Source organism: Wasmannia auropunctata, unplaced genomic scaffold (assembly GCF_000956235.1).
Source record: "Wasmannia auropunctata unplaced genomic scaffold, wasmannia.A_1.0 LD336064.1, whole genome shotgun sequence".
In the NCBI taxonomy this organism is placed as follows: domain Eukaryota; kingdom Metazoa; phylum Arthropoda; class Insecta; order Hymenoptera; family Formicidae; genus Wasmannia; species Wasmannia auropunctata.
In genome coordinates this window covers 1,395,340-1,421,267 of record NW_012026826.1, presented here as the reverse complement: position 1 = coordinate 1,421,267, position 25,928 = coordinate 1,395,340, and the positions used below count along the sequence as shown (strand labels likewise).

The following is a 25,928-nucleotide window of genomic DNA, read 5'->3' as shown; positions in this document are numbered from 1 at the left end:
TGTGTGTGTGTGTGTGTGTGTGTGTGTGTGTGTGTGTGTGTGTGTGTGTGTGTGTGTGTGTGTGTGTGTGTGTGTGTGTGTGCGTGCGTGCGTGCGTGCGTGCGTGCGTGCGTGCGTGCGCGCGCGCGCATATATACTTCTTCAATAAACATTTGCCACTTTTTCAAAGCGTTACTTTTGATCATTGATAAATAATTGATATCTCAAGGATTATCAAGACCTACAATTTTATTATTACATTTTTTGACAAAAATAAAGATGCGTGGAATGTCTCTAACATTTCTCATTTTCGCCTCCTAGAAGTTTCGTTACATTTCGCTCCCCTGTATTTAACTTATCCGATTTTTATTTACGCCAGGGATTACTAGTTAATTTCGTCACTAATAAAAGCTCCTAAATAATCTAGATAAAGAGTACGTTTATTAAATGTTTGACGATAAAATCAGTATTTTCAAAATTTTATTTAACGCGTAAAAACTTCCTCTACACAACTTGTATTTTTTACGATTGTTTACAACGTCAATAATGTTTCGAATCGCGGCTTACCCATAGGATGAATGGAGGAGACATGTGCTAATTGTAAGAAAAAGCCACATACATGTGACTGACGACGATTTATAAGTATAAGGTATGACATCAAATATAGATTGGTCAACCATTGACCTCCAGTTATGATCAATTTTCTCCTTGCCATTCATACTTTATCCTTTTTGCCCTAAACTGTACTTTACAATCCATCCATATATTTATACACCTATGTTCAATATACGAACACCTAGATGCGATGTGTGATGTGGAAGTAGCTATATTTTAGTCAGAAAGCATCAATGACTTTTTGTGTCCTAATGGTATTCATAGGTAATTCTTATTTCAAGATCTTAAATAATGTCTTAAGATGCTAATATGGCTCTGATTAGTTTATAACATCTTAAAACTATACTTAAGACAATTTTAAATATAAGAAATGATTATGAATAATGATTCTGATAATAATAATAATAATAATAATAATATTACATGATATACGTATAGTAATATTATAATAGTAATTTTTTTTTTAATTGTTATTGTAGTACCCCATAAGCAAAATATTAGCGTAATGTCGATAGATTAGCAGTAGATTTGATTATAAAATATCAGCAAATTGAAACAAACATCAACTAAATGCGCATTCTGCTTATGTTCTGTCGAACAGAATCTGCTTGCAAATATTAAGATTCAAAAAAATGACGTTTCTATTTTTTATTTTTATTTTAAGAGTATAATTGTAAAAATTGTATTGATAAAAATTAATATATAGGATGTTCCATTTTATTTTTAACAGTCAAATACTTAGAAATCACAAAGTTTTAGAGAAAAATGTTTCAGACAAAAGTTGTAGGATTTTGAGGGGAACATATTTTGGTCAAGTTGCTTTTTTCTGGTAGTGGAGTTAAAAAGATATGAAGATTATCTCCACTTTTTTAAATGGAATATGATTTTTTTTTTAATAATATGATTTCTGCATATGATAACAATACATACAATTATTCTGCATACAAAAGTATTAAGTAAAGTTATAATAGTATTAAAAGTATTTTACGAGATATGTAATACTTTAGCATACATATTTTGATATAAAATATGAAAATCTCTAAATTATTGATTTCTTCATAACATTAACTTAATATTTTTATGCACTGAATAATGAGATAAACCGATTGGTGTAATGAAAACTCAAAACATATAGTCACTTTGCAAAAAAGTATGTAAAAATTATTTTTTAAAATAGCAACTGTGTTTTCTTTACACCAATCGTTCAATTCATCTCATTATTTTGTAAAAGTATTAAGGTATAATTATGAAGAAATCAATAATTTAAAAGATATTTTATATTTTATATCGAAATATAGTACGATAAAGTATTAAATATCTCGTAAAATATTGATTTTTCGATAACTTTACCTAATACTTTTATATGCAGAATAATTAGAGGAATCATGTTATTTAAAAATAATTATCATTCCATTTAAAAAAGTGGAGGTGACCTTCAAATCTTTTTAGTTCCACCATTTAGAAAAAAAGCAACATGACCAAAATACGTCCCCCTCAAAATCCTACAACTTTTGTCTAAAACATTCTTCTCTAAAAAAACCCTGAGATTTCCAAATATTTAACTGTCAAATATAAAATGAGATACCCTGTATGTTATATTGAAGCATTAGATTCTGAGAATGTTCTAAAGTCTTATAGCCCTTGTTCTCAGTACCATTTTATAAGTACTACATATTAGGAAGCTGGCACATATAATATAACGCATTAGCTTTTTTGGTGCAGAAACAATCATATTTTACGTATTAAATACATTTACAAATAATTATGACATCCGCGAGCTTCGATTACATATTAGATATTGGTTATATCACAGTTTAACTCAGACATTTATTAACAATATAAAGACAAGCTCGTCAATGTAACAATCAAATTTTAAAAAATTAGGTCAAATTAACGAGCAATTAAACGAAGGTGACAGCGTTTTATTAATATTATACAATCAATTTAAGATGGACAAATACGCGGTATATGTTTTTACTTGACTTATTCTTCTTCAACCGCATTAAAACTTAATAAATTAATGTAGAGAAACGAGAGTTACATCGGTATGGTTATCGGCAAAACAATAAAAAATAGTAAGAAACAGTCAAAAGAGTACTGTAAAAGCCGATGCCATCGTAGTATTGTTCAATTTAATTATTCTGAACCGATCTTTTTGTCCAACATATAAAAAAGTCTCAACGGAGTGGAAATTCGGTTGGAAAGATTATGAAACTTGGCAAATATCCAAACGTAATATAATCTGATAATGTAAAATGTACAAGTTTCTCATATATGAACAAAGAAAATACATTCGAAGTTGTCGTTGTCGAGTACAATAGACGACTCATGTCAGACATTTATGTATAGATAAATATCTATGGTTTAACTATATATCCAGTAGCGAAAAATCATGACATAAAATCTGAGATCGCATGCGAAATCCTCAACTAAGAATGGTATTGTGTGTTTATACTAATAAAACACTGTTAAATTAAAGGCTTAACTGGCAGATTATTTTAAGACAATGTCCTAGTAGTGTACAATTCATTGGTAATACTTGTAATGCAATATACATTAGTACATAATACATTAGTTAAACATTGGTATGCATTAAGAATATGTTTAGCTAATATTACGTCTACGAATTGTGCTGCTTTATGTTCTAAAAGTTTTTGCCATAAATAATGCACATATAACTATCTTGTGTTTAGAGTTTTAAACTAATGAGCTGCTTTATTTATGATTGATGATAAATTATCCTAATAAATCCTAATAAAATCCTAATAAAGATATCCTAATAAAAGAAGACACAAGATATGAAGGTTTATTTAAGCCAAAGAGTATAAAACATTACTTTGAAATTACAAATTAGCTATTCTTCTACAGCTTCTACTAAATTTTAAAAAATATTAAACTAATTAGAAGAATATATATTAAATTAAAATGGCATATGTGATTATAATTATACAGTAAAAAAATTATAAAAACGACAAATCAAAGAAAATGGGTTCTTTAGATTTTAATCCAATTCCTATAGTTTCATTTTATTTTTAAAGAATTCTACAGAATACTGTAATAAAATGCTGAAAATTGTGCAAACGACTTCGATAAAATTTTAATTAATTGAAATGAATATTGTCAAGATATCAATTTCAGTTAGAGAAATAATGTTACAGAATAAGAATGTTGAATTTGATTCTTGTGACTATCATAATTTAAACTTAATAGAAAAGAAAACTTTTAGATACATAGGTATGCGGTTATTTTATTCACAAAAATTTTTGTGATATTTATACTGAATATGCTAAGTCTGCTAAGAATTATAATAAATCAAAGCTAATAATTAATATTTATTATTTCCACAGAACTTATAATTTTACAGAAGAAAATTTATTCGGTAATTTATTAATGCCAAATGATAACTCTTTGTGCATAAAAGTATTGGAAAAATTATTTTTTAATAATATATATAATTTTATCACAAATTTGTAATCACAAAGTTATTAAAAATATTTTCAAAGGTATTGTTTAATTATCCCTGAAAACAGTTTCCAAAACAATATTAAAGTTGTATAGCAGAGTACATTTATTTTATATCTTTGCTAATCGACGCTTCAAATTTCAATTCAGTCAGAAAAATCATCATTTTATAAAATCTGTATTTTTCTTTAAGTATTACTTACAATATTTTATTGTTATAATTTTTAAATCTATCACTGATTTTTGATGTCATGTATTGTGGTATTACATCTATGTTTGCATTTTAATATTAATTATAAAGTAACTGTGTTATTGAAAATATATGTATGTACATATATTACATTATGTATAACTTTAAGTTTGTATAAGCTGTAACTAGTTTTAACAATTATTTCATGTAATATATAACTTTGAATTTATTTTTACAAAATTTTTAATTACTTTCATTTTAAGCAATTTTATTTATTGTTTTCATAACAAATTCTATATTTTTGCAATTTACAATTGAATATCTTTAAAACTACTATCAATGTATAAATGTTATTTAAAAAAAGTTAGTAAAACAAAAAATTGGAAGATAAGTAATATTCAAGAAAATTATAGATTTAATAAAATCACGGTTTTTCTGTGACTGAATTGAAATTTGAAACATCAATAAACAAACTTTTAAGATATAAAATAAACATTCTGTATACAACTTTAATAAATATTTAAGGTTATGAATAAGAAGTTTTAAGTTTTGCAGTTGACAATTATGTTAATTTTTTAATGTAAATCGACCAATTAAGTTGATTGGAGAGGGTGAGACTGGCCCTAAAGGTACCTTTTCATGCTGATGCTCAACGCTCATTTTTAGCGTCAAAACAGATCACATGGGTAAAATTAATGAATACGAACGTCAATTTTGATCACGCTAAAAATGGGCGTCAAGTATCAGCATGAAAAGGTATCTTAAGAAGTATAATTGTTTCTCTGTGATATTGATTGAATCTCTCTCGCTTAGCTTTCTCACTTTGCACTGCAAAATCAGCGTAGAGATCGTGTATTTTCAAACATCAGATTACATGATTTAATAATTACAAAATTATTGCAAAATTGAAAAGTGAAAATTATAAAGTAGAAACTAGAAACCGGAGAAGTGAATTTTCTTATTGGCTATCAGATTATCATACGTCGGATGTCGGAAGTAATGTACCATCTTGCATAATGCCAGTTCTATAGTATAGTAAGTTGTCAGAAATTGACTAATCATAGTCGAATGTAAGGAAAATAATCGACTATGAACAATTTCTTACGGCTTACACTTGTAGGACCTATCTAAAACCTTTTGTGTTTACGAAATCGGTCCAAGTCCTCGGACCAAAAACTGTATAACCAATAAAATTGCTGCTTTTCCGTAACGCTGCAAGTTGATTGGCTCGATTCAAGAACTTTGATCGATTTCTAGTATCGTGGACGCAAAGCTTTAATGTCCACATTACTAAAAATTGAGATTAAGACTGGATTGGAATTAAAGTAAGTTTACTAAACTTGAAACTGATTTTCTTTCTTCTGGTTGGTTAAATTCCAATCTAATCTCAATCTCAATGTTTAATCTGGCGCGAGTATAAAGGCTGTTCTACAATAATATGAACATAAGTGTAGAGTTAGATAGCAATAGTAGTGTTAAGAATCTACTATAGATTAATCTGTTGTATATAACAGAGTGAGAAGATACATCGTAACTGATTAAAATACGGTAATCAGCTTGAACTTTCGTCTTCTGAGCATTGCGGAGCAGTACTCTTATATTGTTTAATATTGATTTGCTTACTGCTTTTCTACGTGCCACTAGCCTAGCTCTCGTGAATAATCTGTTTCCAATCGCTGATCTTGCCGATGACACTTGCGTCGATGACGATTGGTGCACACAATATTATAATTGAAAAGTCTACAGTACACTTTCTTACTGTTTGTATTTGCACTTCCTTACCCCTTTTAAATATATTTCAATATTTTCACGTGAAGAAAAATCAAATAGTATAAAATTATTTCAAGAAGTGAAACTATAACGAGTGTAACACTGTATGATGATTGGTTTTCAATCGTTGCTGCCATTTCTGCTGCTGCTAACGCCGCCGCCGCCGCCGCCGTCGTCGCCGAAAACGGGTTGGAAACAGATCTACTTATTCTGCGCGCGCGCTTGGTCGCTCACTCGCTCACTCACTCATTTATTCATTCAACTTGCTCACTCGAAGAAGGCGCCCTCGCTATTAACACTGCCAAAAACATCAGCCCTAACGCCTGAAGCGAGCGACTGAAGCGAGTGAGCGCCGCGCTGTGGCGTGCCGTATCTGTGCGAGCGCCCCTTCCTCCTCTGCGTTGGTGCTTGCGGTTCGGTTCGGTGTGTGTCGATTTTCTCGGTTCCATTTCGTTTTCGTGGCCTGTTCTCGCTATTTAGATCTCACATTTGTGTCCCGCTGTCGCGTCGCGCCTTCTGCCTGAAATCGAAAATTGAGGAGAGGTCGGAGTCCGGATTCCGCGTCGGCTAGCCAGTGGACGCGCTTATTGGCACTGCGCAGGTTAAGCCGGCGCATTTCAAGGTAACCTAAAAAGTCGTGTGAAGCGGCGGCGGCGGCGGTGGCGGCGGCGGCGGTAACGGCAACGGCGGCGGCGGTGGCGACCGACTCGAGCACGCCGCTTGAGCAAACGACGCTTTCTTTGCATCTTCGTGTTTGAGACACGTTTCGAATTCATTTGCCAATAGATTACGTTCGTGTTTGATCAAACAGATAGAACATCGGCGAGATCACGGATATGTGAAGTAACGTCTTGTCTCGTTTTAACGGACGCTATGGCCGAGTCTAATCTAGCTATTTCCACGCGAGTGACATCGTCAATGTTTGTCTGTGGGATAGCATCCATCTGCTTTTATCTGTAGTCTTCTTTCTGGAAAAATTGATAATTACAAATGTGATGGAGTACTAGGTTGCTTTAAACTGCTGATACATTTGCAAATGAGTCACTTGACATTGTGTATAAAGTATTATTTATTTAAATTGAAATCTGGAGGCTTATATTACAGTCCTCGGAAATTGGTGAAAATTAAAAAAGTGAATAATTTATTCACTAGCCGGTGGCTAATGAAATTACAGCTATTCTAGCAAATCCACTCACTTTTGTAATTTTCATCAATCTCCAAAAACCATGATAAACACCCTGTACTTGTGTGACTGTACAACTGCCAAATAATATTTATAATAAAATTAGTACAGATATATCAAAAGGGATGTTATAGAGATATTTTTGATGCATATTTTTTATTGAGTTAAATATTACATTGTAATGATTTGCAAGAAAGTAGCTATAATTAATTAAAAAATAAACTATTATTTACATAAAAAGCTAGTGGCTACTAAATGTAATATAATTTCGTAATTACATACAGATAAATATATGTATGATTGAAAGTAAAATATGAAGATTATAAGTAATTATGAAACTATTAATATAATTAAAAAAAGATGAAGAAATGATTGAAAATATTTTGTTAAATGCTAATTTGCTTGACAATAATTCAATAGGAACAAATGAGTTATTTATTTGACCTTAATAACTTTAAAACTATTTATAATTATGCTCGTGAATTATAAGAAGTACAATCAACTTATAACTTTATAAATATATTTTTGTGATATGTAATTCTGATGAAAAAAAAATATTTTGTTTAGCATACGTGTTTTATGTTTCTTTGGTTAATGTAATTTTTTTCTTGGAAATTTTAGGAGACGGTGTCTACTGAGCCGTGATGCATTGGAGATTCGGCGATTTTTGCCCGATGACCAACCGGAAGTTAGTGTTGCAAAAGCAGTTCGTGTGACAAAGCCTAAAAAACAACGAGAGTGCTAAAACATTATTGGACTAGAAGAGACATCTCCACTGCGAGTGTCTTATCAAGATAGAGTCTGTCGTCTTCTACTATTGTCACAACAAAAGGAGGAGGAAAGCGGTTGTAATTTTTCCTTGTAGTGACACTGAGAGCGCACAGTGAAAACAATAAAAATAGGGGGGGCGGTCTGCTGACCGATGGACAAACGGAAGATGATGCCCAAACGCCCTCGTATGGAGAATTTGAGGGGTCCAATCGCCAACGGACCGATCCAAACGCGACCACTGGTTGCACTTCTTGATGGTCGTGACTGTTCTATTGAAATGCCCATTCTCAAAGACGTTGCAACTGTTGCCTTCTGCGATGCACAGTCCACTTCAGAAATACATGAAAAGGTTATTAAAATACAAAAGGAAAATAATTAGAAAAGTTTATAAAAAGTAATAGAGAATATATAAGTTTGAACACTTTCGAAATTTATTGTTGTACTGGAAAACGTTTTACAGTAGTATTAACAATTTAACATTTTTATAGATTATCTGAAACTGTTTTATATTATATATAATAGAGAATCAAGAGAATAGAATATGGAATATTGAAATATTAAAATTAAAATATCTCTATTAGAATTCTAAAATATTAAGAAAAAACATAGAAATATTTGCTATAATAAATTTTAAGTTTACTAAAATTTTATTTCTAACATATATAAGACATTCTTGTAGAATAATTTAAATTGTAATAAATTCTAAATATTTTATATTTTATTCTGATATTCCTAATTTGTATACTTTATCTTCGATAAAATGTTAAAATTCATAATTTATGCATATATTTGACTAATGTAAAAAGTAATGATTTAATAAGCAATTCTGGTCAAATATATTCTTGTTCAAGTAAATATATTTCTATGTATAAAATTCCTCAATGTTACATTTTGAAATGTTTTAATCTTTTTTTTAAATCTTTGTCAAATTAACAAGTAAAATAATTATGTGTATAACTTTAAATTTAATTGAAAAATTCAATGACTTGTTCTTACAACAGTGGATTTGCTTCATATTCTCTCTTCCCTTTCTTTGTTATGATTACTTTTTTAAATACCTAATTTATAAGTTGTTTTAGTTTTAAAAAGATTTATATAAATTAATTTATATTTATTTTAAATTAAGCTTTTTTGTTTAGCATTTTAAGTTTATTATATTTATTCTTGTTTGGTTATATTTATTTGGTTATATATAAAATATATATTTAATAGTTTTAATATATTTAATATTATATTTGTAGTGTAAATGTTATTTAGCATCCAATATTTTATATAGTATTGTTATTTTTCTTAGAATAATGTATATTTATCTATATATGCATAGATTTAGTATTTTATATTTAATATTTTATTATGCAATTATTAAATATTGACTATTAAATAAGTAATGTTTTTGTTAATAAATATTGCGATATGTTTATAGGTATTAAATGAAGCAGTGGGTGCATTAATGTGGCACACGATAATTTTGACGAAGGAGGATTTGGAAAAGTTTAAAACGCTTCGAATCATTGTTCGAATTGGTTCCGGTGTGGACAACATTGACGTTAAAGCAGCTGGCGAACTTGGCATTGCAGTATGTAATGTGCCTGGCTATGGGGTCGAAGAAGTGGCTGACACTACTCTTTGCCTCATCTTAAATCTTTATCGGCGTACTTATTGGCTTGCCAATATGGTACGTGAAGGCAAGAAGTTCACAGGGCCAGAACAGGTAAATTTTTGTTTTTAAAAATATCTTATTATATATTAAAAATTATATTAACAAATTTAATATACAGAGTAGTTTTTTTATAATGAAAAATATAAATATTTCGAAAAATATAGAAGATACGCAAAGTTTCAGATGAAAGTTATACGATTTGGAGGGAGACAAATATTGATCAAATTAATTTTTTAAAAAATCTTTCAAAATTATATGAAGCAAAATCATTGCTTATTTTGAATAAAATTATATAATTTTTTTTACGTAATAAAATTCCTCTAATTATTCTGTACATAAAAGTATTTAGGTAAAGTTATTTAAAAAAATCAATACTTATAGATATATTTCATACATTATCTTCCCATATTTTGACATGAAATATCGGATATCTTGCAAACTATTAATTTTTTGATAATTATATCCTTATGCCCAGATACAATTATACCCAGATTAATAAGATCGAATAAGAAGAATCGATTGGTGTAAAGAAAACAGTTGCTTTTTTAAAAAGATGCTATTTTTAAATGTTTATTTTTTTTTGCAAAGCAACTGTTTTTTTTTTATTGATTTATCTCATTATTCTGTGCATAAAAATATTAAGGTATAATTAAGAAATCAATAGTTTGAGATACTTTATGTCGAAATATAGCATAATAATGTATAAAATATTGTAAAGTATTGACTTTCGATAAATTTATCTTAATAGTTTTGTATGTAGAATAATTAGAGAAACTATATTATGTAAAAAAAATTATATAATTCTATTTAAAAAGAAGCAATGATCTTCACATAACTTTGAAAAATTGATTTTTTTCCTCAAACTAATTTTATCAATATTTGTCCCCCTTCAGACCGTATAACTTTTGCCTGAAATAATCTTCCGTATTTTTCGAAATATTTATATTTTTTATTATAAATGAACTATTGGGATTATATTGTAGATATGACATTAATTATGTAATAATTTTATTGAAGTTGTGTTATTGTGTAATCATATTATATTATAATACATACACACGCGAGCGTGTAAACGCGTAACGACTTGTAAAAATATTTGCTTTGTATAAAAGTCTTAAGTATACCTTGTACGTACAACAGTTTTGATAGAATTTTGATTTGGACTAAAGATTACATGAAAGAATAGTACTATGCTTTTAGAAATAAGCTAGAAGCTTTTACTGTAAAAAATTACTTGTTTAGCTTTGTTACGATGTGTGCGTGCAATCTTGATATAATAATAAACACATCACTACACACTACTATATCAATCGCATACATATGCATAAATCGTCGATAAAGTAGCGTTTAAAACAGTTTTGGAGTTTGATCACCACTTTAGCATCCCCTTAAATACTATTAAGTATACTGCTATCATTTTTTTAGATCTCTCATATTGTTGGAAATATTTTAATATTGCTTGAAATAGCTTGGTAATTTTCTATATGATATAAATTTTTTTGCGTACTTTGTTTGGCACGTGTGTTTTTAGGTGAGAGAAGCAGCGACTGGTTGCGCAAGGATACGGGGCGACACACTTGGTATTGTTGGCCTTGGTAGGATTGGTTCTGCAGTTGCGCTGCGTGCCAAAGCTTTTGGCTTTACTGTCATCTTCTATGATCCTTATCTGCCGGATGGTATCGAGAAATCACTAGGTCTTACCAGGGTTTACACATTACAGGTAGCTGCACTTTGTTTAACAAATGAAACCATAAATCAATTCTAGATATTCTGATAGTTAATTGAAAATATATAAATTTTCTTACATGATGTGAACATTTATTAAAAGATTTGTATGCATTATGTACATTCTTGTTTTGTATTTATGTCTATAATGTCTATTATTGAGAAAATCTATATAAATCATTAAGGGAATGCTGACGCGACTGACTGAACTTACATCAGGGTGGTAAAAGAGAATTTTAAACTAAAAATATCGATAATAGTGATATATTTATTTTATTTTCTTACAATATCAAGAATTCTATCTCATGCAAACACATACATCTGTTATCTAAGATATTGCTATGCCATCTTTTGCCAAATCTGGCACTTGCTGCTAGACGCAATTGATGCTCTGTTTACTATTCTTTAACCCATAGCACATAGAAAAACGTAAAGCAATAAGACGTAAGCAGTATCTAAGTGAATTAACTAATAACAGAGAACGTAATATTGCCTTACGTTTTCTTCTGTGATTGGCTGATTTGTTTACTGCTTATGTCTTACTGCTTTACATTTTTCTATGTGCCATGGGCTTTTATCTCCGTTAAACATACATATACACGTAAGTTGCAGTTGAGAGAATATCTTTTTCTACGATTTCAATCGTAGTTCAAAAAGTTTAATATTATTCGTTTATATAATCCAATCTGCAGTCTCAGTTTGTACATACATATGAGCTAATTTTTTTCGTTTTTACTATAAATTCGACTATAACGCACATCTACATTTTATTTACTTCAATTTCTGTAAAAAGGTCTTCAATTCCATTCAGTAAATTCAGAGATATTCACACAACTGCAATGTGTCGGTAATTACTTCAGTCCAGCACCCTTAAGTTTATTTAGAAATACAAATTGTTAAAAATTTTGCAAATGTTATGACAAATTATAAATTTTTTATTTCCGAATAAAACATAAATTCCTTGAATATTTGTACAATAATTAGTAATTATTTAATTGATTTGGATATTATCCAGAAATTAATTTCAGATACATATGTAAATATAATATATTTTTAATTGTAATATTTTTAATTAAATTATAAATTTTATTATGATGTATTTTTTAAGTAGTATTCATTTTTGAAATTATAAAGAAAAATTTATTTGAACATATCTTAAAGATTTGTTTCAGAGATTCAGAATATTAAAAATTCTATAAAATTATCGTTTTTTCTTAATCGAAAAAAGTTTAAACATGTAAGTAATAAAAAAAATCTTTAGTAAGAGTGTACATCCACGGTAATCGATTCTATTCCTCGGAAATTTTCACAAACTCAGAAGTGATCACTTTTTTACATTAATGCTCATAGTCCATGCACGATTTTATTTCGTTAATTGTGCATGGACCATGAGCATTAATGTAGAAAACTGGTAGTCACTTCCGAGTTTGTGAAAATTTCCGAGAGACAGAATTGATTACCGTGGGTGTACATAACGAAATAATAAAAATCTATAGAATTTAATTGTACATATCATATTGGCGTATAAGTTAATAATATATTATCTAAACCACCCGTTTCTGTGCAGATATTGATATTTATAAAACAACATAAGTAAAAACGGAAAGTAATAACCTTGCTTCTTTATTAGTCGAGTTGGAAAACATACTTTTTTTTGTTTAGGAGCTATTTTAAAAAGGCAATTTTTTGCAATTTAATATTCTACGACCGATATGTTTGTATATTTAAAACAGTCTTGAGTATATGTCATAAGCTAATCACAATGCCATATTAACATCTTAAGGCATTACTTAAGACAGTTTTAAATAAGAACGGACTATGAATATTGGCCTATATCTTTGAAACAATATCTTTGAAATCATATATTTATATAAACTTTAAAAAAATTAAAATATATATCCTATAATATTGAATATTATGAAGTACTTATAAAGTAATTTGTATACAGTATTATAAGAATTTATAGAAATTATAATTGTATACATATATATTTCTTAATGACTATTTTTTAACCAATATTTTTATTATGTTTTAGGATTTGCTGTTCCAATCAGATTGTGTTTCTCTGCATTGTACCTTGAATGAACACAATCATCATTTAATAAATGAATATACTATTAAACAGGTATAGTAAAAATTGGAAAGGATATTTATAAAAATTTGATTTAATATGTGTATAGTATAAATGTTATTGATATAAGTTTAATTATAATAATTTAATTATTTTATAAAAAGAATTTTGATTAGAAATAAAATCTGAATCGTTTTTTTAGATGATTATCTTTTATTTATTTGTTTTTTATTATTGAAATATGTTGATACATCTATAGAAATATATTTGAATTTCCTGATACTGTAATTCTGTTAAACTATTACGACAATGATATAAACAAATATAAACAAAATTTTGAAAAATAAATTTTCTATTACAATACATTTTGTATATTAAATGTTAAATTTACTTTATTTAAATTAATAAAAATATTAATATATAATTATAATTTTTTGATATTGCAATTTTAATAATACATGGTAACATACGAGTACTAATGTAATTTGTAATTATATTACAAAAAAATTGCACTGTGTTTTAGATGAGACCAGGAGCATTTTTAGTCAATACAGCACGAGGCGGTTTGGTGGATGACGACGCGCTGGCCGCGGCGCTCAAACAGGGTAGAATTCGCGCGGCAGCGCTAGACGTCCATGAAAATGAGCCATACAACGTCTTTCAGGGTCAGTCTGCGAATCAGTGTGAGTCTTATCTGTCCCCGCGCCTAACCCTGTCTGACTATCTTTAATCCTTCTAAATTCCTTCCATTACAAAAAAAAACTACAACTTTTTTCAAATAGAGAAGCACAAGACGAAGATATATATTTTACAGTGAAATCATTTTATAAAATTTCTATTCTGTTTAAGTATGTCATACAATTTGGAATAGTTTCTAGCATTTGTTCTATTTAAGAAAGAAATATGTACTAGCAAAACATTCTATGTATAAAAATATTACGGTAAAATGTTTAAAAAATAAATATTCACGACGTATTTTATATTTTATTTTAGCATATTTAATAATACGCTAGAATACGAAATATAAAATACTAAATATTAATTTTTTAAAACTGTACTTTAATACTAATGCTTCCTATGCACAGAATGAAATAAATTAATTGTTGCAAAAAAAAACAATTATTTTTTAATACATTTTGAACAATTCAAGAAACTTGTGATATTTACAATATTATATATTTACAATTTTATATATACTTTTTTTTAAAAAGTAATGATATTTTTTTGTATTAGTTCATCACTTACTTTTTATATAAATATATTAAGATAGAAAATCTATATCAAAATATATCAAAAAAATAAACAATTTACGATATTTTATATCAAAAAAGATTAAAGATAGACAGGATTAGATATAAACCTGATTATCTTTAATTTTCCTAAATTCCTTCCATAACAAAACAAAACAAAAGAACTACAGCTTTTTTCAAATAGAGAAGATATGTAGGAAAGATATATATTTTACAGAAAATCATTTTATAAAATTTCTATTCTATGTAATGTACAGATACGTCATGCAATTGAGAACTGTTTCTAGCCCTTGTTCTATTTAAGAAAAATACTAATAAAACTTGAAAAATGTCATATCTATTGGTCTATTGACTCATTTTTTTGTCATAAGGGTAACGATGCACTAAAAAAGTGCAATTACATTTTTTTATATAGATTTTGAATATTCTATGTAAAAAAGTACTAAAACAAGATGCTCGAAAAATAAATATTTACGAAATATTTTATACTTTATTTTAACTGTTTTGATATAAAATTTAAAATTATTTATACTTTATTTTAATTGTTTTGATATAAAATATATAAATAATATATCATAAACTGTTCATTTTCTGATAATTCTATCTTAATATATACAAGGTAATGAGAATGAATTAATTGACGCACGAAACACTATTACTTTTTTCAAAAAAGTATGTATAAATTTGCGTATTGTAAATTTTATAATTTTTTTGAAAAATTTCTTGAACTATTTAAAATGTATTAAAAAATAAATGTGTTTTCTTTGTACGAATTATCACATTCTGTGCATAGAAACATAAAAGTTGAGCTATTAAAAAATTAATATAGTACGAGATATTTTATATTTCGTAGTCTAACGTATTATCAAATATGCTAGAATAAAATATAAAATATGTCATGGATATTTATTTTTTGAACATTTTATCCTAATTTTTATATACATAGAACATTCAGAAAAATTTATTTGTGCAAGAAAAATGTGATTCTATTAAAGAAAGAAGTATAATTATATTTTTCGATGTATCGTTATACTGAAAAAAATTTAAGAAAAATAGACATTATATCATTCAATTTTTATGCATGAACCATCTTTTTTTTATCTTCAACAGAACAGGTGCTCTAAAAACTTAATTGCTCGATGCACTTTATGAGTGATGATAATATATATACGTGGGTAAATCAATAAGTATCCGTGTTTGAAGACACGCGGCATTGCTAATGCAAGTTAGCATTACCATCGTGTGCTACCATCTTTCAAACGATGCCATACCAAATTTCAGAGTGATTCATGCGATAGTTTTGATTTGACAGCAATTCATAGTGAGCGTGTTTGGTGTTTTTCGATACAATGGAAAATGAAAAATATCGATCCGTGATTAGTTTTTTATTTTTGGATGGAAAAACCATAGACGTCATCCAACTTTGTTTTTATTTCTCCACACGTTTTTCCATCCAAAAAAATAAAAAACGAATTGGTTAATGTCACAGATCGATATTGCTCATTTTCTATTGTATCGAAAAATACCAAACACGCACACTACGAATTACTGTCAAGTCAAAACTATCGCATGAATCACTCTGAAATTTGGTATGGCGTCGTTTGAAAGATGGTAGTACACGATGGTAATGCCAACTTGTATCATCAATGTTACCTGTCTTCAAACACGGATACTTATTGATTTGCTCACGTATATACAATTTATAAGAAGTTTTAAAATATGCAATAATTAATAAAAAATTATTAAAAATTTAATTAATGGTTTTTTTGTATGCAATTTTATTCTATTTCTCATATTTTACATTAAATATTTAAAATTGCATTCTGTACTGTATTCTACAGTTAATAAGAAAAACTTGATTTTATTTAAATACACCAATTAATTAACTTTCACTGTATCACATATATTTTCTGAAGAACCATTTTACATCGTTCAATTTAGATTATATAAAATTTTCTTACTCATCAATTTTGCAATGCATATTATACAGGTCCATTGAAAGATGCACCCAATCTTTTGTGCACTCCACACGCCGCCTTCTACAGCGACGCGAGCTGCACCGAATTACGTGAGATGGCAGCGAGTGAGATACGACGGGCGATTGTCGGACGCATACCCGACTGCCTACGCAACTGCGTGAACAAGGAATACTTCCTTTCCTCTACCGGGTAAGCGCCCTCCCTCAGCCAGGCTTTGTTTGCCTATCTCCCCCTGTCTCTCGATTTGAGAATAATAATGAAGTCTCTTACAATTCGTTGAATGAAAAAAAGACGTTGACGGATATTTTTATATGTATACATACATACACACACGCACGCACACACACACACACACACACACACACACACACACACACACACACACACACACACATATATATATATATATACATACATACATACATCATACATATGAGATACACACGAATACAATACACACACGCACATACACACACACACACACACAGTTATACGGACGTAGATATTATATTTACATGATGTTCACATTCCTCTCTCTTCTTTTTTCTTTGATTGCAAATCACCGGGGGAAAAGGGATACAGTGTCTGTCACGAAATTGATCAAATTTATGCAAAAAATTGTCTATAAATATATATCATATTTTAGAAATATTTGTATCTTTCTGAGATACTGTAAGCTTGAATGTACTAAAAATGTATCATTTGTATTTTTTTCTGATAACGCGAGCTATAAAAATTTGTTTTTATACATATGCCTGCTCTCTTCTCCCTCCTTATTGTATTAAGACTCCTGGCCCTTTGCTACAACGCTATTTTGAGTTATGATGTTAGAAAATGATATTTGAATTTTTTTTCTCGCATATTATATAATGTGTTACATAACATATTATACAAATTAAAGGTGCATATTTCTGGTAAATTGAAGTAGAAAAATGTCCTATAAATATGAGTTTAGCTCGAAATTTTTATTTATTGTGCTTTGTCACCGAGATCATCGAATCTTCTTTTATCTACGGAACCAAGAAATATTTAGTATAGAAGGTTATTGCTCGAATGGGATTAATATTAATGCTATTAATAATACATGTGAAGAAACAAGCAATAATTGTGATGAAACTACTCAATCCATTTTAAATTACATCACACTGTATATTAAACAAAAGCTGTTAGTTTAAATAACTTTTATACAATTTTTATTTTTTTATTTTTCCTTAATAAAAAATGTTCCAAAATATTGTGTTATAATTTACAAATTTTAAACACTTGTAAATGATTTGAATTGGAATTTTGAATTGGATCCATGTTTGTAGGACAATTTCTACTTCAATTTATATCAAAAACATGCTGTTTTAGTTTTATACAGTATGTTATGTAACATCCTGTATATCAAAATAAATTATTTTTTTCCCTATTTTGCAATCAATATAGATAATTTTAAATCTTGAGTTTTATTATAAAGTTTATTTTCACTGAAAATATGAGATATGTTTAGACATTTTCTGATTTAATAATGATAGCCAACTAAAAATATATTTTTTTATCAATGTTTTGTTATCTATCAATTTATATTCCCAAATACAAATGGTGACAAACGAAAAAACTAACTTATAGCAATTAGTGTATCTATATGCACACGCGCGCGTGCATGCGTACGTGCGTCGCGCGCACGCATACGTCGTATGCATATCCATATAAACTTCGGTGAATAAATATGCGAAAACGTATTTATGGATTCGGTGGATGAGTATGCGTGAGTATGTGTATTCGTGAATAGATAGGTGATGCTTGTGTACAGATTAATGAATATGGATTGAATGTATGGATGTACATATGAGATGGTATGAGTCAGTATATTTTTGCAAAGGAAGAAAGTTCGTACAAATTGTCGCTTCTGACGTCATAATCTTCCTAAGTTTTAATATGTGAAATATTATTTTTTCAATGAAAATGTTAACTCAAGTAATAAATTTTGATATATATAAAATATAGATTTATGAAAAATTAGAAATCAATTTGCCTATACAGTGAAGAGTAAAAGTTCCGGAACGGCTAATTATTTTAAAAAGTATTGATTTTATGGAAAAATATTTCAAACAAAAATTGTAAGATTTAAGAAAACGTATTAGCTAGTAATATTTATTGAAGCTTTGGTTGACCTTGAAAAACGTGATTAAAGTCAACAATAAAAATCTTAAATGAAAATCCCTATTTTTGGTACATATTCTTGTAGCTGACGTCGAGAGTTTTTCAAAACAATATAATGAAGTTATTTTTCATTAAGTACTTTTTGAATTATAAGATTTGAAAGTTATAGGCTACGTTTCGTAATCACGCTTTTGGCGCTTACAACATTCACGGAATCATTTTATACTTGCTGTTTATCAAATGTTAAACAAGGATAAATCATACTGACAGCGCGTAAGCGTTAAACGGAACGCAGCTACAATACCGCTAATATTAGCGTTATCCAAAGTGTACCACATGGAGGTTATCCAGTCAAATTTACACTTCGTGTGTATGTGTGTGGCTATGTCACAGCAAAGATACGGACCCCATAGTTTGTTTCTTTTGTTTTTTTACTCCAAATGTCAGCGGTATTATTATTTTTAAGTCTTATAACTCAAAAAGTATTCAATGAAAAATAACTTCATAATGGTTTGAAAAGTCTCGATGTCAGCTACAAGAATATGTAACGAAAAATAGGGATTTAAGATTTTTATGTTGACCTTAACCGCACTTTTCAAGGCTCAATCAAAGCTCAAATAAATATCACCAGCTAATTTTCTTAAACCCTACAATTTTTGTTTAAAACATTTTTCAAAATCAATGTTTTCTGAAATAATTAGCCGTTCCAAAACTTTTCCCGTTACTACACACATACACACACACACACACGCACGCACACACACACACACACACACACACACACACACACACACACACACACACACACACACACACACACAGGATGTCCGAAAAGTGTGGCAACCTTTTAATATTTTGGAAACTAAGCATTTTTAAGAAAAATGTTTTAGACAAAAATTGTAAGGCTTAAAAGAATCTATTTAATGATTTCATCAGTTTGACCTTGGGTGGCGTCGCCAAAGTCAGGTCATCTTTTTTTTTTTTTTTATGGGACACCTTATTTTTGGTTCCAAAATCTAATAGTTGGTCTCAAGAACTTTCCAAAGTACTATAATAAAGTACTTTTTGGTTAAGTAAATCTCGAGTTATGAAGCTTAAAAGTTTACAGTACCGTCGACATTAGTATTATCCAAGCTGTCCAAACAATGGCTAAAACTTTTTGAATGCTGTTCAGGATCGTGACCTTGACAACATATGTAAAGATCAAGGCCATTAAAGGTTGCTCTTATTTTCATTTTTGAAAATTATTTTTACTTTTTGAAAAAAAAGAGGAACAACTTCCAATGGTCATGACCTTGACATATGTTGTCAAACTCCTGAACAACATTCAAAAGGTTTTAACCATTATTCGGATACTTTGGATAATGCTAATGCCGGCGGTATTGTAACTTTCAACCTTCATAAGAGATTTATTTAACCAAAAAATACTTTATTAAGTCTTGTGTCCACAATACTTGAGACTTGGACTAATAATATCGTGGACACGAGGTTTTATAGAGTTTTGGAAAGCTCTTGATACCAGCTATTAGATTCTGGAGTCAAAAATAGATTGTTCCTTTTAAAAAATTTAATGTGGCCTTTATCTGACCTTGGTGACACCATCCAAGGTTAAACTAATAAAATCATTAAATAGATTCTTTCACGACTTTTGCCTAAACATTTTTCTCAAAAACGCTTAGTTTCCGAAATATTAACGAGTTGCAACACTTCGGATACCCTGTATATTACCTTACTCATAAATATATATATATATGTATATATATATATATATATATATATATATAATGAGTGTCCCATTTTATATTTGACAGTCAAATATTTGGAAATCGCGAGGTTTGAGAGAAAAATGTTTCAGACAAAAGTTGGAGGATTTCGAGAGGGACATAAGATGATAGCATTGGTTTGACCCTGAGTGGCGTCGTCAAAGTCAGGACAAGGTCACTTTGAATTTTTTTAATGGAACCACCCATTTTTCGTTGCATATTGTAGCTTATTTCGAAAGCTTTCCAAAACACATAGATAAATTTTTCTTGGTTAAGTAAATCTCGAGCTATAAAGCTTGAAAGTTACAATACCACCGGCATTAGCATTATCTAAGGTGTCCGAACAATGGCTGAAACCTTTTGAATGTTGTTCAGAATCATGACCTAGACAACACATGTCAAGATCAAGACCAAGGGTCTTAAAGGTTATTGCTTTTATTTTCATTTTTGAAAATTATTCTTATTTTTTGAAAAAAGAGAAACATTCTCCAATAATCATGACTTTGACACGTTATCAAGCTCATAAAGCTTCTGAACAACATTCAAAAGGTTTCAGCCATTGTGCGGACACCTTAGATAATGCTAATGCCGGTGATACTGTAAATTTCAAGCTTTATAACTCGAGATTTACCAAAAAACATTTTATTTGTGTTTTGGAAAGCTCTCAAAATAAACTACAAGATTGCGCAATGAAAAATAGGGGGTTCCATTTAAAAAATTTAAAGTGACCTTGTTCTGACCTTGACGACGCCATTCAGAGTCAAACCAATGTTATCATCTTATGTCTCCTTCGAAGTCCCAAAACTTTTGTCTGAAACATTTTTCTCTTAAACATGATTTCCAAATATTTGACTGTCAAATATAAATGGGACACACTATATATATACATATATACATATATAACAATTTTGGAAAAGAAATAAAATAAATTTAACAATTAAAATTTTAAATATTAGTTTATTTGAAAATTTAATTAAACACAATGACTTTGACAATTGACTTTGGTTTTTGTATTTGTTATATTTATAAAAAATAATGATTTAAATAAATTTAAATTTGCATTAAAGAAAATTACTATTATTTCATTAGCTACTATATTCTTAAACTATGAAATCATTGTAATATTATGAAAAACTTATAAACTTTGTTAAATGAGAAAAGGATTTAACGACAATTTAACAATAATTTTTATTTTGTTTTAACTATGTTTTCTATCTGATCAAAGTTTGTGTAAAATAGTGGCAGAAATTTAAAAAAATGATAGGAATATTATAAAATAAGCAATTTTTTTTATAAAATATAGAAAAATAAATTTGTTTTCTTATTAACAATTGTAAAAAATTAATAATAAAGGAATAAAATTTCGAAATGTTCAGGAGGATCCGAGGTGGCGCTAGTAATAAAAAGGAACCAGGAGTCTTAAATAAAATTATAAAAATAATGGAAATCATTCTTAAAATACCATTGGATCAATTTCGTGATGAGTAACACTGTATCTCTGGTAATTTTTGCAGAAACGGCTTTTCGAGCAGATGTTAACTTCTCTTCTCTTCCGAGTGAAAGTCCGAAAGCGATTGTGAAAATCGAGCGTGACAAAATCTATTGATGCGTGTGTGTATAGAGTGTAAAGACTAAGCGCTTAGACGAGACTTACATAGAAAACGAACGAAAGAAAGAGAGACAAAGAAAAAGATTCCGTTCTTGAGAATCTTGATGACCTGTGTGTGTGTTTTCACGTTCCTGTTTCTTGTTGGCGAGGAACGATTGCTACTCTACCTAGAGCACACCTAGAACGCCACCTAGAGCGTAACGAAATCACACACAGAGTCACAGAAAAAGAAAATTGGAAGCTACTCTACACACTACAATAAAAGCTACTCTACTACATAAGTACTGAAAAAAGTGGCGCGCGAAATTTTCGAGGTTTCGCCCATGATGTTGTTTTTCGCTTTCTCTTTTCTTCAGCAGTTATCCCGAGGGCATCAACGGCGGATACTATGCTGGGGCGCTGCCGGTACAACAGACGGCGCATTCGACGACTCCTCACGATACTGCGCCCCCACCCCCGGTTCCCGGTGCCGGCGGTGGGCACTCCGTCGTCGGCGGCGGTAGCGGTGGTGGCGGTGGCGGAGGTGGCAGCGGCGGGGCCGGCGGTGGTGGGGGCGGGGGCGGTGGGATCGGCGGACCCAACTCCTCGTCCTCGTCCGCCGTAACGGTGGCGGGGGCCGCGGGCGGCGGGGCCGGCGGCGCGGGAGGTACGGGCGGCGGGCCCGCAGGGCCGCAGGGCCCCCCTGCCGCGGTTGGCGGCGGCGGACCCCCGTCCGCCGCAGGCGTGGTGGGTGCGGCCGCCGCCGGCGGGCCTGGCGGCGGCGGTCCCGCGGCCGGGGCCCCCTCCACCGCCGGACTGCCCGGTCTACCACACAGCATAGTGAGCGAGCCCGACCCCCGGCCGAGCCCGCCCGCCCCGAGCCCCCGTTGACCTTGAATAATACAACAATCCTCTGATAACGCGAATGAACCATTTAGCTCCCTTTCCAAACCACCCCTCCCAGTTATACACTTGACTTAAACTGCTACGCGACTACATCAGCACCACTACATCAGTCCTAATTTTCTCCTCTATATATGATTTTATTCAATTACTTTATCAATCAACTGGAAGTAATTACCATTATTACTTCTGAAGATGGGAATATTAAGGATGATGGCGAAAAACGGCCGATATGATTGCCCCATAAAATCTGTCCACTCCGCTGCTTCCGAGAAATTTTAGAGGGAGTTTGTGCTTAAGAGAGAATGAAAAGAATATATGAATAAGAAGAATAAATGTGAATGGAAGAAATGCCAAATTTGATTGAATACACGTTAATTAATACATGCTCTGATGCACACTAAAGGCTTGTACACAAAATATACGATATAAAGGTATGTACACGAATAAAAAGCTTAGATACAAATAATGTAAACTTATGCATAAATTTCTATACAAATTGGCATAAAAGCATAGTTGCTTAGATATTATATATAGTGCATAATTTAGTCAGATTGGACAAGAAAAATACTCTTAGTATAAGTTGTCACATTCTTTAATTGAATAAATATTATGATATTAAAATAACTTAGTGAAATCTCTTATGTCTTATTAACAATAATTCAGTTCAATAATATTGCAATAATAATTAAACACATTTTTCTAAATAATTTCTGTTATATCCATATATTACAATTGTATTAATTCTTTTAGCTATTGCATGCAAAGAAGTTTTTTAATTGACAAACAAAATAGGAATACATTACACATAATTACGATATATTTCCTTGATTTATTTTGTTATTAATTAGCATAAAATAAAATAAACTTATTACTAAAAAAAACTTGTTTAAAAAAATAAAAATACAGATCGCCCAATATGTCTGTAAATATTTATTACATTCACAGCAAACAACAATATAAACCGGCAAGTACACCAGATATATATGCAACACAATATTTCAAGTGATTACTACACTTGAAATATTGTGTTGCACGTATATCTGGTGTACCTGCCGGTTTATATTGCTGTGCGTATTCTTATTTGGATAAAATAATTAAAAGTAAAAAATTGTGGTCTTGTCATTAAAATTGAATAAAACTTTAATATTTCTGTAATAATTAATGTTATTTTAAACAATATTTTTATCCACATTTTGGAAACTACTATTAAATAAATATCTTAATTGTGAACTTAAAGATTAATTGATTACATTACAAATTTTGTTTACTCTAAATTTATTACTTCTGGCATAATTTAAACATTAATATGTCCATTTATCAAAGCTTCATTAAAAATATAGAATATATATTGTCCATATTATGAATAAAGATTCTTATGTTATATCTTTACTTAAGTAAGTTAGTGTAAGAGGCTTTATTTTGCATCAGAAGTATTCAATCAAATTGGCGAGAAAGAAAGAGGGAGGGACAGAAAGGGAGGAGAGAGAGAGAGAGAGTGTGTGTGTTTGTGTGTGCGCGTGTGTGTGCGTGTGCGTGTGTGTGTATGAAAGAGTGAATAAAAGTGAACATGAATGAATAAAAGTAATGCGTGAAAAATAGAAATAACCCACGCGAGAGAGATAAAAAGAAAACGAAAGAGATAATGAGTAGAAAAGAAAGCAGATTAAAATTGCAGTATACTTATGCATATGCGTGACTTTGCGTTTACATTTTTATATTTGTAGAATCGCACGGGAAAAAGAGCATTTTAATGTAATTTTTGTGACCAAACCAAATACAGTTGGACAGAATATAATGATGACAATATAATGAAAACAGTCGGTCTCTCTCGCGATCTTCCGATTACAATAATTTTATATGGCATTTGTTTGATTTAGGCGCGCTCTCTTTTGCACTCTCTCCTTACAAGAAATATCTGAATCTTGTAATAAATAAATTACTCGGAAAAGATATAATTATTAATTATATAGAAAAAAGAGATGTATTAAGATTCGATAAAACGTATTAGATACAGTAATAATAACAATGTAAATGTATTAGGTTGATTACAAGAAAGAAATATATTGTTCGTTTTTTTTTCTATATAGAGCATATTAAAATAATTCTCATTTTCTTAAATGTAATTCTTAGTAAAATAATTCTGTTCTATCTAACTCAATAAACAATTCTATGTAAAATTACGTGAATAAATTAAAAAATATTTTATTTAAAAATCATTGTTTTTGAAAAAATTTAAGAATTTAAAAGAATAAATAAAATTCTCCGAAATAAAAAAGAAAAGAAATGAACGAACTTTGATCAATCTATTACATAATAATACTGTAAAAGTATATAATTGTATAAAATCACCGATGATTCAAAAGTCAATATTACTTGTATTATAAGTATAATGAAAATTTGAAATTTAAAATATACTTATTGGTGCTTAGCAATCAACTTTATCATCATTAGTACATAATTTTCAAATATACTTGTTGATAACTATTTAAATTCTCAGATCATTAATGAAAATCTTTCATTGTAATATAGATGTTGAAGACGTAATTTTGTTAAATTATCGATTAATTATGATAATACAAAAAAGATCCAATTTTTTTATATTTATAAAAAATTATAGAATTATATTCGAAATTTTATGAAATATAACGAAGATTGGCACAATATTTTCACACTTCTTAAATAAACATAATTTGCAGTTAATAAGGAAAAATGTATGGGATGATTAAGACTTAAGTAATTTTTTCTGTTTTGCTTTTTACTTTCTTTTGTCAAATAAAGAAAAGAAACGAACGAATCACGATTTTGATCAACCTAATGTATGATTAAATATGTATTGTGTGTGTGTGTGTGTGCTGTCTCTTATACACATCT

The 25,928-nt window shown here is 29.7% G+C and overlaps 1 protein-coding gene across 6 annotated transcripts in view; it reads left to right on the top strand.

Moving 5' to 3' along the window:
• LOC105450281 (C-terminal-binding protein) overlaps positions 1-25,928 on the top strand; it is an 84,238-nt gene that overhangs the window by 55,860 nt on the left and 2,450 nt on the right. The window contains exons 1-8 of one of the 6 annotated variants that reach the window (XM_011690069.1): positions 4,759-6,638; positions 7,821-8,319; positions 9,394-9,681; positions 11,162-11,350; positions 13,391-13,480; positions 13,950-14,091; positions 16,667-16,844; positions 22,078-22,545. In XM_011690069.1, the coding sequence (XP_011688371.1) occupies positions 8,122-8,319; positions 9,394-9,681; positions 11,162-11,350; positions 13,391-13,480; positions 13,950-14,091; positions 16,667-16,844; positions 22,078-22,102 (1,110 nt within the window). In that variant the 5' untranslated portion in view covers positions 4,759-6,638; positions 7,821-8,121 and the 3' untranslated portion in view covers positions 22,103-22,545. Of the gene's footprint in view, positions 1-4,758; positions 6,639-6,740; positions 6,860-7,820; positions 8,320-9,393; positions 9,682-11,161; positions 11,351-13,390; positions 13,481-13,949; positions 14,110-16,666; positions 16,845-22,077; positions 22,546-25,928 lie in introns of those variants that run through there. The other 5 variants (XM_011690067.1, XM_011690064.1, XM_011690066.1 and 2 more) reach the window with 5 other exon arrangements.